This window comes from Odocoileus virginianus, unplaced genomic scaffold (genome assembly GCF_023699985.2).
Source record: "Odocoileus virginianus isolate 20LAN1187 ecotype Illinois unplaced genomic scaffold, Ovbor_1.2 Unplaced_Contig_5, whole genome shotgun sequence".
Classification (NCBI taxonomy): Eukaryota; Metazoa; Chordata; class Mammalia; order Artiodactyla; family Cervidae; genus Odocoileus; species Odocoileus virginianus.
The window spans coordinates 3126455-3144192 of record NW_027224322.1 but is presented as its reverse complement, the minus strand read 5'-3'; the positions used below and the strand labels follow the sequence as shown (position 1 = coordinate 3144192).

Below are 17738 nucleotides of genomic sequence, written 5' to 3'. Positions count from 1 at the left end.
TTCCAGCACCGTTGGTTGAAAAGACTCCTTTTCCCATGGTATGGTCTTGGCAACCCGATTGAAAATCATTTGACAGTGTGTGCACGGGTTTATTTCTGGGCTCTCGAGACCGTTCCACTAGTCTCTGTCTGTCTGTACGCCAGCGTCTCACTGTTCTGCCTCCTCTCACTCAGTGGTCAAGCTCTGAACTCAGAACATGTGTCCCCAGCTTTGTTCTTCTTTTTCAGAGTCATTTTTGTCTGTTGAGAGTCACTTGAATTTACATATGAAGTTTAGGATAGACCTTTCTATTTCTACAAACCAATCATTTGCATTTTGATTTGAATTTTCTTAACTCTGTGGGTCTCTTTGCTTAGTATTATTTTTTTTTTAGTATTTATTATTAATTATATCATCTTCCAATTCATGAATATAGAATGTGTTTCCAATTATTTGTGTCTTCTTTAATTTCTTTCTGGAATATGTACACATGTCTCACCTCCTTGGTTAATCCCTGAATTTTCTTTAATGCTATTGGAAACAGTTGTTTTCTTAATTTCCTTTTTGGGCTGTTCACTGTTAACCTACAGAAGTGCAGCTGATTTTTGTGTTGACTGTATCTGTTATTTGCTGAATTCACTCACAAGGTAATAGTTCTGTGTGTGGAAGCCTTAGGATGTCGTGTGTGGACCCTCTGCATAAATAGCTCTGCTGCTTCCTTTCCAGCGTGTTTCTTGCTCGTTGCTCTGGCTGGACTCCAGTGCTGTGCGGCAGCGTAGAGAAGACGGGCCTGGGCGTCCGTGCCTTGCTCCTGGTCTCCAGGAAAAGCATTCAGCCTTTACAGGGAGCACAGTGTTCCCTGTGGACCTTGCAGGTGCAGCCTTTTATCATGAAGGTATTCAGTTTTAACATCAGATACTTTTTCTGCATCAGTTAAGATGATCATGTGGTTTTTCTCCTTCGCTCTATTTATGTGACATATCATACTGATTGATTTTCATATTTGGACGCATCCTTGCTTGCATTCCAGGAATAAGTCACACTTGGTCATGGGGTATAATCCTTTTAATACTCTGCTGAATTTGACTTGCTTATTTTGTCGAGGATTTTTGTCTCAGTGTGCGTCAGGGATGTTGGTTTGTAGTTGGCTTGTTGTCTGTGTCTGGCTTTGGTATTAGGGCAGCTGGCCTCATGGAATGAGTTAGGTAGCTGTGGCATGGGGATCTTGGGTGTCGCTTGCAGCGTGCGGGGTCCACTTCCCTGACCAGGGACTGAGCCCAGGCCCCTGCACTGGGAGCGCGGAGGCTTTAGCCGCTGGCCCTCCGGGACGCCCTGGTGTCAGTCCTCGACATGTTTAGATGGCTAACATTGCACCGTGAGATCGTCAGACCTAGGGCTCTGCTTTGGTATCAGATTTGTATTACTGTTCAGTCTCTGTATAGGTTACAGGTCTGTTAAGATTTTTCTGTTTCTTCACGATTCAGTCTTGGTAGGTTTTGTGTTTTTAGGGGTTTGTACATTTCACTTAGGGTGTCTGGTTTGTTCTTACTGCTCTTTCATAACCCTAGTTTCTATAAACTTGGTAGCAGTGTTCCCAGTGTAATCTTTGAGTTTAGCAGTTTGAGTCTTTCATCTGTTTTCCTTTGTCCATTGAGCTCAAGGTGTGTCAGTATCACTGACCTTTGTGAAGAACCAGCTTTTGCTCAGTTATTTTTCTGTTCTCCACGTCACTTACCTCTGCTTATATCTGTATTATTTCCTTCCTTCTGTTAGCTGTGGGTGTTCGTTTCTTCTTATTTTTCTAGTCCCATAAGTTGTAAAGTGAGATCACTGACTGGAGATTTTTCTTCGTTTTAAAAATGTAAGCATTTTGCATATAAATTTCCCGTTTGGCACTGCTTTTGCTGCATCCTGTAAGTATTGATATGATGTGGTTTTCTCTTCGGTCATCTGAAGTATGTTCTGATTTCCCTTCTTTGATTTCTTCTTTGACCCACTGGTTCTTCTGAGTGTCACTTAATTTCCACAGAACTGTTATTTCTCTAGTTTCCCTCTTACTGATTTCTAATTTTATCCCATTGTAATTGGAAACGATACTTTGTGTGATGTCTGTCATTTTAAATGTATCAAGGCTGTGTTTTTGGCTAAACATGTGATGTGTCCTGGAGCTTCCCTGCTGGCTCAGATGGCAGCGAGTCCGCCTGCAGTGCAGAACACCCAGGGTCAGTCCCTGGGTCGGGAAGACCCCCTGGAGAAGGGCATGGCTACCCTCTCCAGCATTCTTGCCTGGAGAGTCCCATGGACAGAGGAGCCTGGCGGGCTGCGCTCCACGGGGTCGCGTCGGACACGCCGGAGCGCCCGAGTTCCACTTTTCATGGTGTGTCCTGGAGAAGCGCCCACCTGCACCCGGGGGGCTGCGTGTCCCGGTCGGCCGGGGCCCTGTGCCCCCTCTGGTGGTTCTGTCCAAGCTTCAGAGTGGTGCTGCCGCCCCTGCCTGTGTCTCCCTTTAGCTCCGTCTCTTTGCGCTCCTCATATCTCCCTGCTGCTTGAACCCTTATTAACATGGACCATCCTTCCTTGTCTCTTGTGACCTGTCTTGTCTGAGACTAGTATAGCCGCTCTTGCTGTCTCTTCATTACTGTGTGAAATGTTTTTTCCCATCATTTCACTTTAAGTCTCTTTGTGTCTTTGGATCTAATGCTGGTCTTTTGTAGACTGCATGCTTTTATCCATTCCTCCAGTTTCTGCCTTTCGATTGGAGAGTTTAACCGTTTACATTTAAAATAATTACTGATAACGGAGGGACTTCTGTCATTGTGCCGTTTTTTTCTAATATGCTTTACGTTCTTTTTGTCCTTCATTTCCTGCATACTGCCTTTTGTGTCCGGTTGATTTTCTGTGTTGAAATGTTTCGATTCCCTTCCCTTTTCCTTTTGTGTGTATTTTGTGGATATTTTCTGTGTGGTTACCGTGGGATCGCGTGCGACACACTGTAACTGATCTGAAGTTGCTGCGGTGACTGAGCTTCCGTACCTCGCCACGTTTCCCTCTACGGTCAGCTGTGTCTCTCCAGGCTGCGTCTGCTGTCCTTGCGTTTCACCTGCAGGACCGCGTGCGGTGTTTCTCTCAGGGCCATCTTCTGGGGGAGAAGGCCCTCGGCTTGTGATCTGAGGATGCCCTGATTGCCGCCTCCCTTTGAAGGACAGTTGTACTGAACACATGGTTCTCGCGTGACGGCGTCCTCTGTCAAGACCTTGCCTGTGCCCGCTCGCCGCCTTCTGGCCTCCAGGGTTTCTGCCGAGAGTCTGCCGACAGCGTGCGTGAGGGCGCTCTGTCTCTAAGAAGTCGCTTTTCTCTTACTTTTCGAGATTCTCTGGTTTGGGCTTTAAATTTGATTATAATGTGTGTCCATATGTGTCAGAGTTCCTCCTGGTAGGGCTCCCGGAGCTCTCTGCAAGTTTCTATTTATAGGCCCAGCTTGGAGAGGTGGCAGTGGAGCCCCGGCTGCCTCAGGAAAGGCAATGTCGCGGTAAAGCAAGGCACACAGAATTGCTGCTTTCCCAGTGCGCATAGTTATTCTATTAAGTGTGCAACAGTATTATGTCTGAATGTATACGTATACCTTACTGCTAAAAATGACACCATCTGAGCCTTCAGCAAGTCATAGCTGTGACATCAGAGATCACTGGTCACAGATACCACAGCAAGTATAATAGTGATGAAGAAGTTTGAGATGTGAGAAATGCCAGAAGGGAAAGCGTAGACCAAAGTGAGCGAACGTGTTTGGGAAGACGGCGCGCGGTCACCGCAGGCCTTCAGTTTGTGAGACGTGCAGCACCTCCAAGGCGGACGGATCAGTCCACCGCGTGCTTCCTCGGCCTGCCTTCTCTCTGCTCCTCCAGAGCCGCCCCGTCCTGTCTTCACGTCTGCTGGTGCGTCTGCCTGCTCAACTGCCTCCAGGCCCCTTGGTGAACTTTCATGTTATGGCGCTCTCCAGCCTCAAAACTTTTTCTTGGTTTCGTTTTCTGTCTCTTTATCAGTGTTTTAATTTTGTTCATACGCTACTTTCTTGAGCTTCTCCACGTCCTCCTTTAGTTCTTGGAGCATCTTTGAGATTCTGGCGTGTGTTTGTCGAGCAGTTTCTGTGGTTATTTCCCCTTCAAATGGTCCATACCTCCCTGTTTCTTCATGTGCCCTGCGATTGTGTTGTTTCTGAACACGGCGTGTGGGGCTGCTTGTGTGGTGACTCTGGAGACAAGAGCCCCTCTCCCGGGGGCTTGCTGGGTGCGTTGCTGGTCCGGTCGGCTCTCTGGGCCTCTCGTAAGCATTGGCGTCTGTGCTAACGAGGTGCCCGCAGGGTGAGCCTCAGGTCTGCCTGGGTCTCTCCCTCTCGTAAGCATCAGCGTCTGTGCTGACGAGGTGCCCGCAGGGTGAGCCTCAGGTCTGCCTGGGTCTCTCCCTCTCGTAAGCATCGGCGTCTGTGCTGACGAGGTGCCCGCAGGGTGAGCCTCAGGTCTGCCTGGGTCTCTCCCGAGCCTCCCACTGTGTGCGGTCGCTTCCTGATTTTGTGTTGGTGCCGTACTTCTGAGCGTCCCAGCCTGTTGACCTTCTAGAAGTCACTTTAGTGGAGGCCTGACTGTCTGCCGTTGGAGCCCAGGGCTGCACGCCTGTGCCGTGTCTCACCAGGCGTGGGCTCCCGCTGCTGTGTCTTCAGGGGTCTCCTGCTGCGCTGTGACTGTCTTCCCTTCGCAGCTCCAGGGGCACAGCGCGCGTCTCAGCGTTGCGCCGCGCGTCTCTTCCCGTTTCCCCTCCATCACTCCGTCGCCGGGATTTCTTCTCTCTGCAGCCTGCTATTTCTCACCTCTGTGTTCTGGGCCTTCTTCTCAGCACTCCCCTCCAGGGCTCTCCTGTCCTGTCGGCCTTGGGGCAGGGGGTGGTTACAGTCGTGAGCTGTCTCCATGAGCTGTAAAACAGATTTATGCTCACCCAACCTGCCTAAGGGCACACCTTCACCAGGTCGGGAGCCCACCTGAGGCCAAGATGCGGAGACGCCTTGCGTCCACAGGCGACCGGATGACAAGCTGCGTTGTGTCACCCACACGCCATAGAGCACTGTGGCGCAGCCGTGGAAAAGAAGGACGTTCTCCCATTTGCAGCAGGACACATAAACCTTGAGGGTATCATATTAAGTGACATGTCAAGACAGGTGCTGCATGATTTCGTTTATGTGTGAAGTTAAAAAAAGGAAACTCACAGACACAGACAAGAAGGTGGGAGAAGTGCGCCGGTGTGGCTCAGTGGATGTGAGCTTCCAGGTGGGAGGTGAACCAGCTCTGGGCGAGCTGTGGGCAGCACAGCGCGGCAGGTAACAGGGCTCCATTGCATGTGTGAAGTCTGCTAGGAGAGTGGACCTTAAAGAATCTCACCACACCCAGGAAAGATGTGTTAACTAACTGTATTGTGGTAAACATTGAGCTGTACACGTGTCAAGTGATCACCTTTAAACTTGAACCTATACGGTGTCCATGTCAGTCTCAGCTCAGTAAAGCAGGGCAGAGCCAGGGAAGGAGCAGGTGTCGGGGCTCCCCAGTGAGAGGTGCGCTGGAGGCTGGCAGGAGTCCCCGGCAGCCGTTCCCTCTGTGTATCGGACTGCATGATAACCTGGCTCCACCTCTCAGTCAGGCCTCACCCTCGTGTGGGGCGGCTTCCTGGTTTACTTTGGGACCTAGAATAAAGTCAGATACACCCTCCTCTCTCCCGGCCTGTCCTTCTCCACATTTTTCCCTCCTGGACAAGACACTGGTGTCATTCAGTCATGAAGTCATATCCGGCTCCTTGCAGCCCCATGCACTGAAGCAGGGCAGGCTTCCCTATCGTGCACTGTCTCCCAGAGCGTGCTCAAACTCATGTCCACTGAGTCAGTGATGCCATCCCAACATCTCATCCTCTGCTGCCCCCTTCTCCTCCTGCCCTCAGCCTTTCCCAGCATCAGGGTCTTTTCCAGTGAGTCAGCTCTTCCCATCAGGTGGCCAAAGTATTGGAGCTTCAGCTTCAGCATCAGTCCTTCCAATGAATATTCAAGACTGATTTCCTTTAGGATGGACTGGTTTGATCTCCTTGCAGTCCAAGGGACTCTCAAGAGTCTTCTCTAACACCACAGTTCAAAAGCATCAATTCTTTGACTCTCAGCCTTCTTTACAGTCCAACTCTCACATCTGTACATGACCACTGGAAAAACCATAGCTTTGACTAGGCGGACCTTTGTTGGCAAAGTGGTGTCTCTGCTTTTTAATACGCTGTCTAGGTTTGTCATAGCCTTTCTTCCAACCAAGGAGTAAGTATCTTTTAATTTTGTGGTTGCAATCACCATCCACAGTGACTTTGGAGCCCAAGAAAATGAAGTCTGTCACTGTTTCTACTTTTCTCCATCTATTTGCCATGAAGTGATAGAACTGGATGCCATGATCTTAGTTTTTTGAATGTTGAGTTTAAGCCAGCTTTTTTACTCTCCTGCTTTCACCCTCATCAAGAGGCTCTTTAGTTCCTCTTCACTTTCTGCCATTATGGTGGTATTATCTGCATATCTGAGGTTGTTATTTCTCCTGACATTCTTGACTCCAGGTTGTGACTCATTCAGCCCAGCATTTCACATGATGTTAAATAAGCAGGATGACAGTATACAGCCTTGTCATACCCCTTTTTGAACCAGTCCATTATTTCATGGTTCTAACTATTCTTCTTGACCTGCCTTACAAATAGCTGAGAAAAGAAGAGAAGTTAAAGGCAAAGGAGAAAGGGAAAGATACACCCAACTGAATGTAGAGTTCCAAAGGATAGCGAGGAGAGATAAGAAAGCCTTAAGTGAACAATGCAAAGAAATAGAGGAAAACAATAGAATGGGAAAGACCAGAGATCTCTTCAAGAAAATTAGGAGATACCAAGGGAACATTTCATGCAAAGATGGGCACAATAAAGGACAGAAATGATAAGAACCTAACAGAAGCAGAAGAGATTAAGAAGAGGTGGCAAGAATACACAGAAGAACTATACAAAAAAGATCTTAATGACCCAGATAACCACAATGGTGTGATCACTCACCTAGAGCCAGACATCCTGGAATGCAAAGTCAAGTGGGCCTTAGGAAGCATCACTATGAACAAAGCTAGTGGAGGTGATGGAATTCCAGCTGAGCTATTTCAAATCCTAAAAGATGATGCTGTGAAAGTGCTGCACTCAACACGCCAGCAAATTTGGAAAACTCAGCAGTGGCCACAGGACTGGAAAAGGTCAGTTTTCATTCCAGTCCCTAAGAAGGGCAATGCCAAAGAAGGTTCAAACTACTGTACAGTTGTGCTCATTTCACATGCTAGCAAAGTAATGCTCAAAATCCTTCAAGCTAGGCTTCAACAATATGTGAACCAAGAACTTCCAGATGTACAAGCTGGATTTAGAAAAGATAGAGGAACCAGAGATCAAATTGCCAACATCTGTTGGATCAAAGAGAAAGCAAAGGAATTCCAGAAAAAGTATCTACTTCTGCTTCATTGACTACGCTAAAGCCTTTGTGTGGACAAGACATAACAGGAAGAAGAGAAGCCCACTCTGGAAGGGCGCTAAACATGGAGGAGTTGCAGCATCAGACTGGCCTTCGCAGTCGCATCTCAGGGTCTGTGCTATGGAGGCCGCACTCACTTGGCTGACAGGAGCACGCGCGTCCGCGTCGCGGTGACTCTCAGCACCTCTAGGGCTCCTGGGCCTCCTGACCCGCTGTCTGCCAGCAGAGTTGAGCTTCCAGCTGGGCAGGCTTCTCTCCGGAAGGAGGCCCCCATGGCTCTGAGCACCCCGGAGCCCGGACAAGCTCCGCTTTGAGGCTGCAGAGGCAGACAGCTGCTTCCAGCCCTGCCTTGTTTGAAGGAGGTCAGTCTGCAGCCCAGAGGGATCCTCACCCTGAGCAGAGCCGTGGGGTGACCACCCGTCACTGTTGGTGAGCCCAGCGCTGGCCATGGGGCATGAGAGATGCTACGTACAACCTGCCCCCGCTGTGGATTCTTTCAAAGAGCTTTCACTTGAAGAGGGAAACAGCACAAGAAATTTCATCCAAGGGGCCACAAAGCCCAGAGGAGCCGAGCAGGTGGTCCCTGCAGACCTGCTTGGTGGCGGGCCACGTAAGCAGAGCCCCGAGTGCGCTCCCGGGTGGGCAGCCCTCCCTCTGCCTCCTCAGGGACAGTGGACACTGGCGGGCCGGGAGGACCCGGGACGGGGACAGTGGCGGGCCGTGGGAGGACCCGGGACGGGGACAGTGGCGGGCCGCGGGAGGACCCGGGGAGGGGGACAGTGGCGGGCCGCGGGAGGACCCGGGACGGGGACACTGGCAGGCCGCGGGAGGACCCGGGGAGGGGGACAGTGGCGGGCCGTGGGAGGACCTGGGGAGGGGGACACTGGCAGGCCGTGGGAGGACCCGGGACGGGGAGACTGGCAGGCCGCGGGAGGACCAGGGACGGGGACACTGGCGGGCCGCGGGAGGACCCGGGACGGGGACAGTGGCGGGCTGCGGGAGGACCCGGGACGGGGACACTGGCGGGCCGTGGGAGGACCCGGGGACAGTGCCATGCAGACCATGGTTCAGGTGTGGTCCTGGGCGCAGAGGGGTGATTCCGAGGCCACAGGTGTGGGTCAGGCCTGAGCCCCTGCGTCTCAAGAGGCCGGGGCGGGGGGGGGGGGGGCGGTCCTGAACCCTGACCACGTGGCCTCCACCACCGCCCTGCTGCCCTCATGCACACACAAGACCACACAGGGTCTGACCGTGTGTCATAGGGTTCCATGGTGTTCCACACATCTCTCTTTAAAACCTAAAGAACTTCCTCTGGTATTTTCTGTAAGGAAGATGGGGGTCCTCCTGGTGATGAATTGTCTGGACTTTTGTCTGAAAATGTATGTTTTGCCGTCATCTTCGAAGGGTGCTTTGCAGCCAGAACAGCAGGGGGACGGTCACTTTCATGGCTTTGAGGATGTCCCTCCGTTCTCCTCTGGTTCCATCCCTTCTGTGACTTCCCTGAATTGCAGACTCGTGTATGGGAACAGTGGGTGACGTGAGGCTTTCCTTGACATTACCTCCTGCAGCCAGCAGATCTCTGCTTCTCGAGGTTGGGCCAGGAAGGGCAGCCCCTGCTCACTGGAGACGGAGCTTCTTTGAAACTGCATCTGCCCGTGTGTTTCTGGGTAACTCTGACTCCGGGGTGCAGCCCTGCAGGGGTCCCAACCCGTGCTGCCCAGCCCCAGGGCTCGGGGGCCCCCTGCTCCCCAGGCAGCCTCCGCGCATGCCTTCTCCCTGAGACCGTGGCCTGTCAGCCCGGCTGGGTTCTCTGAGGCCTTTAAATGGACTCTCTGACATCGGGCTTTGCTCTTTCCTCTGCGGAGGGCTGGTGAGTGAAAGCGGTTGTCTGGCCTGGTCAGCACACCTGTTCTGACGCTCAGGGGCCCGCAGCCCCACTTGGGGCTCCACGTGACAACAGCTGGAGGTGCTCTCCCTCTGTTAAAGGTCTTTCCGCCTCCTGCATCGGCAGGCAGGTTCTTCACCACTAGCGCCACCTGTGAAGCCCACTGTTAACAGAGCTTGGTGGCAAATGGGTTCCTTTCCGGGACTTGGTTGCCTCGGGTCTGTGTTCTTGTTGGAGATCTGGCACTGGTGGAGCGGGGTCCCACCTCCAGCTTCCATGCCAGCTGTGGATAGAAATCAGGAGGAGTAGAAAGGACACCCTGGGGTCAGCCTGTGGCCAGACAGCAGGACAGTGCCCCTGCTCGCCTCCCGCCTCCCGGGGCAGCTGGGGGGCGGGAGAGGGCCCAGGCCGGGGGTCAGGACATCCGTCGGGGCTGCCAGCCAAGGGTGTGTTGCCCCCTGGCAGGGGCACTGCCCGGCTCACGGGCCCCTGACTGCTGAGGTGAGTGTTGCGGCTGCTGCAGGAGCGCGTGGTCTGTGCTGGCCTGGCAGCCCTTGTGGAATCTTTGGACGATAAAGACCAAAGTGTTTGTTTTCTTCTGCTCAGATTACCCGAAAATTCAGGCTGAATTCCGAAGGCAAACTTGAACAGACAGTCTCCATGGCAACCACTACGCAGCCCATGACTCAACATCTGCACGTCACGTACAAGAAGGTGACCCCGTGACCCCAGGTGGCGCTGCCTGCATGGGGACACTGCACCACAGGTGTGGGTGTGGCCACAGGTCGGTCACCCTGGGCTCAAGGGTGTGGCCACGTCTCTTGTAATGGCATAGAGAAACCAAATAAAAGGCCTTTATTTTTATGGGTGAGCATTTTCGATATTACCACTTGCGTAAACTATATTTCTTTCATCTGCTGGTGATTATTTGTTTTCAGAGTCTCTTCCCTAAAAAATTTTAAAGGGGTGACATTATCTCATTTCTTTCTGCAGTTTTGATAAGATGCTTCCCTCGTAGCTCAGTCAGTAAAGAATCTGCCTGCGATGCAGGAGACCTGGGTTCAATTCCTGGGTCATGAAAGATCCCCTGGAGAAGGAAATGGCAACTCACTCCAATATTCTTGCCTGGAAAATCCCATGGACAGAGGAGCTGGTGGGCTACAGTCCATGGGATCACACAAGTCAGACATAACTTAGCAGCTAAACCACCACCAAAATACTTACGAGTCTTCAGTAGTCAGTAGTAGGCTGAAGACATAGATTATTTTTAAGAGCTGAGCGCATAAGGACCCCATTTCCTAATGGACAGAGGGTGTTCCCATAGCACGAGGGTGGCTGTGAGTCCAAGCATCGTTAGGTGAGTGTGACCTGAGTCTCAGTAATACACACCTTCATTTGTTCCTCTGCTTACAGTGGGATTTTCCACACACACACTGACCCTCAGCCCTCGCCCCGCGTCCGCCGGCGCGGGCCCCACACCCGTGGTTCATGTGCTCTCCCTTCTCGTGGCTGGAGCGTCTCACACTGAATTCCACACGGTGCCATTTGCCTCAAACGTTTCAGCCTGTGTGCACAAACATTTCTCTTCTCAGTGACGCGGTCTCTGTTGGGCCCTACTCCTCCCTGTCTCGCCCTCTTGGAGGGGACGGGGGCGCAGCTGGTTTCACCAGGAACGTAAGCAGACACAGGGTGAGGGCGGCTGTGCTCAAGAGCAGGGTCCGCGCTGCCGCCACAGCACAGTCACACAGCTGGGCACACAGGCATCGCGGGGGGCTGGGGGTGCCAGTGCTGGGAGTGCGAGGAGGGCCGGCCTGAGTGAGGACCCCAGCCAGCCTGGGGGCATGGCGGCCGCGCTGGACTCCCCGGGGAGATGAGGTCTACAGGGGCACGAGGCGTGGCTTGTCCCGAGGCAGCGTCCGTCCAGCTGTGCACCCCTGCAGCCAGACACGCCACGCGCCCCTGACAGGCGACGGCGTGGGGCGAACAGGACAGACCGTGCCCCTCGACAAGGCGAAACAGGAAAGGAGGGTGATGGGGCCCGAGCGAGTCCAAGAAGTCAGGGCTCCAGGGGGACCCTTGTGGCCCAGGCCTGTCCTCCAGGCTCTGCACTGGTCCTGCCCCACAGCTGGGCCAGAGGAGCTCCCCCTCCCTTCAAGAGTCCTGCCCTCCCCGAGCCCTCCCCATCTGGGGTCCCCCTGCTGGGGCTCCAGGCGGCCCCATCCTTCAGGGCCCAGGGAAGGTAGCAAGGCCGTCCGTGGGGTCACGAAGAGTCGGACACAACTTAGCAACACAAGAGCAGCCAGCAAGGCCCCAGGGCTGTTGTGTCCTGCACGCTGGCAGAGATGGTGCCTTGTGGGCACCAGACACCCCCTCGGGGGGCAGCCACCTCTGCCGTCCACAGGACTGGAGGGGGGCAGGCACAGGTGCACGGACGCCCCACCGCACAGTCTGACGTGCCTTCGGAATCACTTCTCCACAGTCTGGACATCAGGCCCTGGATTCGGTTTAGGTGGCTGCCTGTCACCCTGCCGTTTGGGGGACTTGCTTGTTGCTGACAAGTACCAACCTCCTTATCAAGTTGGGCCGCACTGTGATCTGTCTGAACGAGCTTTCTTACTACTCAAGGTCAGTAGGCTGAGGGTTTTCCAAATTTCAGGTCTGGTTCTTCCTGGCTGACAGCTCTGCCTTCACATCTTGGGCTCTGTGTCCGAGGGAAACAAGGCACTTGCACTTTGCTTGGAGACTCCCAGCTGGACACCCCGGTCACTGTCCACGAGCTCTTCCTGCAGCCTAGGACACAGCGCAGCCAAGCCCTGTGTTAGACGTTCCTGTTTCCATCAGATCTCGTCAGACTGGCCTTTACACCTGTCCAAGTTAGTGAACGGAAGCCTTGCTAAGCTGGAGCCAGGAGGGACTCCCCTAGTGGTGCAATGGTTAGGACTGTGCTGTCACTGCCCAGGGCCTGGGGCCAATCCCTGGGCAGGAAACTAAAATCACACAAGTTGCACAGCATGGCCAAAACACTGTGTTAATTTAAAAAAATGTTGAGTGGGCAGGCCCCAAGGGAGCGCTCCCAGCCAGTCCCACTGGATGTCACCACACGAGGGGACCACCTGGCCTCCAGCCAGAAGCCGGTCACCACCCGCAGGAGGAAGAGTTTCTCCCTGCCCGGCAACAGCCCGGCCAATGAGAACCCTTCACGCTTCGGGCCCGCTTGCCCCAGTGGACTCTAAAGCAGCTCCTCTGACCTCTGTCTCCTATAAAACAGCTTCCTCTCCTCTTCCCTGGGCTTGCCTGTGGCTCACCACAGTTTCTGACCTGAAACGCAATGCTTTGCTGTTCCTGAATAAACCCACTTTGTTGATAAAAAGTTGGCTGTTTTATTGTTTCAGGTCAGCATATCCATGTTCCTCCCCACGTTCTGCTCAGGCCACTCGGGTGTTCTCTAAGAAGGCTGAGGCTTCCTGCACAGCTCTCCTCTCTTCCCGGGTCCCCAGTATCGCCCCAACCGTCCATTCACAGCACTGGATGCTTTCTAGCACCCATCTTCAAACTCTTCCAACCACTGAGCTCCAAAGCCACTTCCACATGTGCGTCTCAGTAACAATTTTCTGACTTGGTCCCTTCAGACTGCTTTAACAAGAATACCACAGACTGACTGGCTGTTAAGCAATAGGAATTTACTTGTCAGCGTCCTAGAGGCCGAAAACCATGGGTGCTGGTGACCAGCTGACGGGAGTTTTCCCCTGGATGGATGCCCACTGGACCTCATGTGCGAGAGTGCTGAGCTGGCTCTCTAGGGTCAACCAGGCAGGTACTTGTCCCAGTCACCGACCTAGTCCCCCCAAGGCCACACCTTCTCCTTCCACGACGTTGAGGTTAGGATTTCAGCATATGAATTTGGGGGAAGACAGACATTCAGACCACAGCTCCAAGGTCACATCAAGCTCAGCCTGGAGGTTGAGGCCAGAGCCATCTCTGTTGCTGGAATGATGCTAAGAGGACCTGGGAGCACCCAAGAAGCCCACTCCCTCCCTCCTACACTGCAGGCTCCTCCCTCCTGCACTCCAAGTTCCTCCCTCCTTCACCCCAGGCTCCTCCCTTCTCACAGCTGGGTGCGGGAAGGGTGAGCAGCCCCAGAGCAGAGCAGGGAAGGTGGGGCATAAAACAGGGACAGAAGCGGATAACCCACACAGTCCTCTGGTGGTCTTTTTCTCTGCACCCCACCCATGCGGCTGACGGGCTGGGAAACCGGAGGGCACTCCCAGCCCCCTCCTTGTTCCTCTGCCCCGTTTTCTGCAGCCTGGAGGCTGGATCACCCTTCCCAAGGGCTGCCCACGGTTTACCCATGCAGAGCCCACCCGCCTCAGGGTTGATACTACCGCACAGACGGAGGCAGCCTGCCCGCTTCATTCTGTTTCTCCCACCCCACCTGCCTGGACCAGCCCCTCAGCAGAGCTGCCCAAGGGTCGTCTCCTAACCCTGTCCCCACGTCTGCGTTCAGTGGCAGAATTCTCTTAGAAAATCTTCCCTCCATTCAGTTAGGCTCAGGTTGGGTTCCTCTGAAAGAGTTCACACCGGAGCCAGCGGAAGGCTCGTCTCTTCCCTCTGGTGTGCAGTGTTAAAGCAAGCGTGCAGGGACACCAGGGCTGGCCCGGGACCAGCCTCCTCACACCACGCCTCCCTCCACCCATCCTGCTTCTGCGAGAAACCCAACACTCCTGGTAAGTGTGATGCAATCTAGTCAAGTCCAGTCTTTCTGCAGCAGATGGAGGTGCCCACGTGACCCTAGTTAGCCGGACAGAGACCCTGATGGCCTCTGCCCACTTCCTGCCCTGATGGCCTCTGTGCCCACTTTCTGCCCCAGCACCCGCCCCTTCTCCAGCAGGGGTGGGGGAGAGAGGCTCGAGCAGCACCCGCCCCTTCTCCAGCAGGGGTGGGGGCGAGAGGCTGGAGCAGCACCGCCCCTTCTCCAGCAGGGGTGGGGGCGAGAGGCTCGAGCAGCACCCGCCCCTTCTCCAGCAGGGGTGGGGGCGAGAGGCTCGAGCAGCACCGCCCCTTCTCCAGCAGGGGTGGGGGCGAGAGGCTCGAGCAGCACCGCCCCTTCTCCAGCAGGGGTGGGGGGAGAGGCTCGAGCAGCACCGCCCCTTCTCCAGCAGGGGTGGGGGGAGAGGCTCCAGCATCACCCGCCCCTTCTCCAGCAGGGGTGGGGGGAGAGGCTCGAGCAGCACCGCCCCTTCTCCAGCAGGGGTGGGGGGGAGAGGCTCGAGCAGCACCGCCCCTTCTCCAGCAGGGGTGGGGGGGAGAGGCTCGAGCAGCACCGCCCCTTCTCCAGCAGGGGTGGAGGCGAGAGGCTCGAGCAGCACCCGCCCCTTCTCCAGCAGGGGTGGAGGCGAGAGGCTTGAGCAGCACCCACCCCTTCTCCAGCAGGGGTGGGGGCGAGAGGCTCGAGCAGCACCGCCCCTTCTCCAGCAGGGGTGGGGGTGAGAGGCTGGAGCAGCACCGGCCCCCTTTACAGCGCCCCCAGGTATTTCCATGAGCTATTTGCCATCACACGGCCCTTCACTCCCCAGTGCTTCAGCATGGGATACGTGTATTCTTTAAGAAAGGAAAAAAAATTGTGCACCCACACTGATATTTCCAATTCTGATTCTTAGATTATAAAATTTCTTACTTAAATTCTTTCATTTCACCTCTTTTAAGAAAAAATCTTGTTTATCATTATTTGCTTTCTCCTACAGGATACACAGGACTTCCTGATAGCTCAGTGGTAAAGAATCCACCTGCCAGTGCAGGAGACGCAGGAGACCCAGGTTAATGCCTGAGTGGGGAAGATCCCCCACAGAAAGAGATGGCAACCAGCTCCAGTATTTTTGCTTGAAAAATTCTATGGACAGAAGAGCCTGGCAGGCTAGACTCCATGATATTGCAAAGAGTTAGACAAGACTGGGTGAGTAGTACTAAGGACGAGAGCCTGGGGGTGCAGTGCGCGGGGCCACAGAGTCGGACACGACTGGGCGACTAAACTCCCGCAGGACACACATGATTAGCTCAGGATGGTCATATTGTCGCTAAGACTACTAATTGAAGTCAGTTTTCTGCTACTGTTTTTACAGCTTTCACACTGAGTATATAATGTTAAAAAATATTATAGTTGGAATAACTACTTTCTCCAGGTGCTTATGTCACCAACTCAGTATACAAACTCATTTGTTTATTTCTACAATTGATTGTTTCTCTTAAGTTAGCTTTGCTTTTGCAAATCACTGATGTGACCCTGTTGTCAATAGTGTAAAATGGACTTCCCCGGTGGCCAAGGGGCTGGGACTCTGCACTCCCAGGATGGAGGGCCTGGGTTCCGTCCCTGGTCAGGGAACTAGACTTCACATGCTGCAACTGAGAATCTGAATGTTGCAACTAAAGACTCCACATGCCACCAGGAAGATCGAAGCCCGGCCACAGCGAGGACCCAGCGCAGCCAGATAAAGAAATTAAAGAAACCCTGTAAAACCAGGTTCGTTTTGCTTCACGTGCGTGCAGAGCCCCCACCTGGCAGCCCTGCCACGGTCTATCAACAGACGCCCTGATGCTGGGCCTCTGGGCTGTTTCCAGTCTTTTGCTAATCAAATATTGTCACAATGAATAACTGTGTACATGTCATTTTGGGCTTCTGCCAGTGTATCTTTAGGACAGATTTCTCAAAGCAGGATTACCAGTCCGAGGGCAAACGCACGCGGGACTTGCCCAGGTGTTGCCTTCCCCATGGGCACTGTGCTGTTTTGCCTCCCACAGCAAGTGTGAGGTGTCCTGCCCCGAGCCAGTCTGTGGTCAGATCTGGATGCAGCCAACCTGATAGCTGAGGACTGGGGTCCTGGGATCCTGGGGCAGTTCGGGTCTGCATTTCAGCTTTGTCTTTCCTTCTTGACTTTTGAGGCTAAGTTCTTTTGAATTATAATCTTCCTGATTTTCAACTACAGCCTTTCATGGAGGTGAAATGCACGGTTACAACGTGAAGTTCACTGTTCCACGGCGTCCCCATGTGTACAGCTGAGAAGCACTTTGTACATTTGCGCGCATGCAGCCACCACCTCAGTCTCCTTCCAGACAGCCTGTCACCCCAGGAAGAAGCCCCATGGCCCCTAGTCACTCCCCCGCCCACCCCACACACCACCCTCTGCTTCCTGCCTCAGGCTGCAGTGACTTTTGAAAACACTAAATGTTATAAACACCTTTTCCCATCAAGTATATTGATATATATGTTATAAACATATATATAAATGTTATAAACACCTTTTTCCCATCAAGTATATTGATATATATGCTATAAACATATATATAAATGTCATAAACACGTTTCCTCATCAAGTATATTGATATATATGTTATAAGCACATATATAAATGTCATAAACACTTTTCCCCATCAAGTATATTGTCTTTTCTCGTTCCTGGGTTTTATGATTTATTATTTTTTGAACTCATGTGTTGTTTCACGGCTGCCCTTCGTCTCCTCGTTGCAGAGGCTCCCTGCTCTGCAGTGAGCGGGGGCTGCTCTTGCTGCTGAGCCCGCGCTCAGGAGCTGCCCCACCGCGGCGTGTGGGACCCTCCCGGACAGGGGATCGGACCCCCGTCCCCTGCACCAGCAGGCAGATTCTCACCCGCTGTACCACCAGGGACATCCGCTTGTTCTCGGATTTTAAATCACGTTTAGGTTTTGCCCACTCCCCAGTTACAAAGAAATTCACACATTGCTCCCAGCACTTGCTTCACTTTTCACACTTGGCTCTTGGACCCATTTGTGACTTGTCTCACGTCTGTGTGACGCCCGGGTTCGATGTGGTCTTTTTCCGCGCTGACTGCTCGTCACCTTTGCTGACGACCTCGTCTCCCTCACCTCGTCATGGACTCGGTTCTCCAGGCTCCAGGGTCTGTCTCTGCGGGCCCCGTGTCCCTGTGCCTGCGCGTCTGCACATGGCCGGGGCCTGGTGGTCTGAGGGGAGACCCAGAGGCAGGGAGGTCCAGACCTTCCTCATTTCTCTTCTTGGAAAGCTTCTCTTGGCTGTTTTTGCCCTCCCCCTCCTCATGTGAACTTTATAATTAGCTTGTTTAGATCCAGAGGGGGAAACATACTCTAGGACTTTCTTAAGAGGAAGATGCTTTCCTCAGTCACGTCCCACTCTTTTGTGACCACATGAACTGTGTATCCTGCCAGGCTCCCCTGTCCGTGGATTCTCCAGGCAAGAATACTGGAGTGGGTTGCCATGCCCTCCTCCAGGGGACCTTCCTGACCCAGGGATCCAACCCGCGTCTCCCACATTACAGG

At 53.5% G+C, this 17738-nt stretch overlaps 1 protein-coding gene and 1 long non-coding RNA gene across 6 annotated transcripts in view; both read left to right on the top strand.

The window, feature by feature from the left end:
- THAP4 (THAP domain containing 4) overlaps positions 1-10280 on the top strand; it is a 34615-nt gene extending 24335 nt beyond the window's left edge. For all 5 annotated transcript variants that reach the window (XM_070463717.1, XM_070463718.1, XM_020913200.2 and 2 more), the window contains one exon: positions 10023-10280. In XM_070463717.1, the coding sequence (XP_070319818.1) occupies positions 10023-10142 (120 nt within the window). In that variant the 3' untranslated portion in view covers positions 10143-10280. The remainder of the gene's footprint in view (positions 1-10022) is intronic.
- Positions 10281-13572: 3292 nt separating this feature from the next.
- LOC139033859 (uncharacterized) lies at positions 13573-15284 on the top strand. Its single transcript, XR_011486349.1, has 2 exons — positions 13573-14140; positions 15158-15284. It is a non-coding gene; the product is annotated as an uncharacterized lncRNA (long non-coding RNA).
- The last annotated feature ends 2454 nt before the right edge of the window (positions 15285-17738 follow it).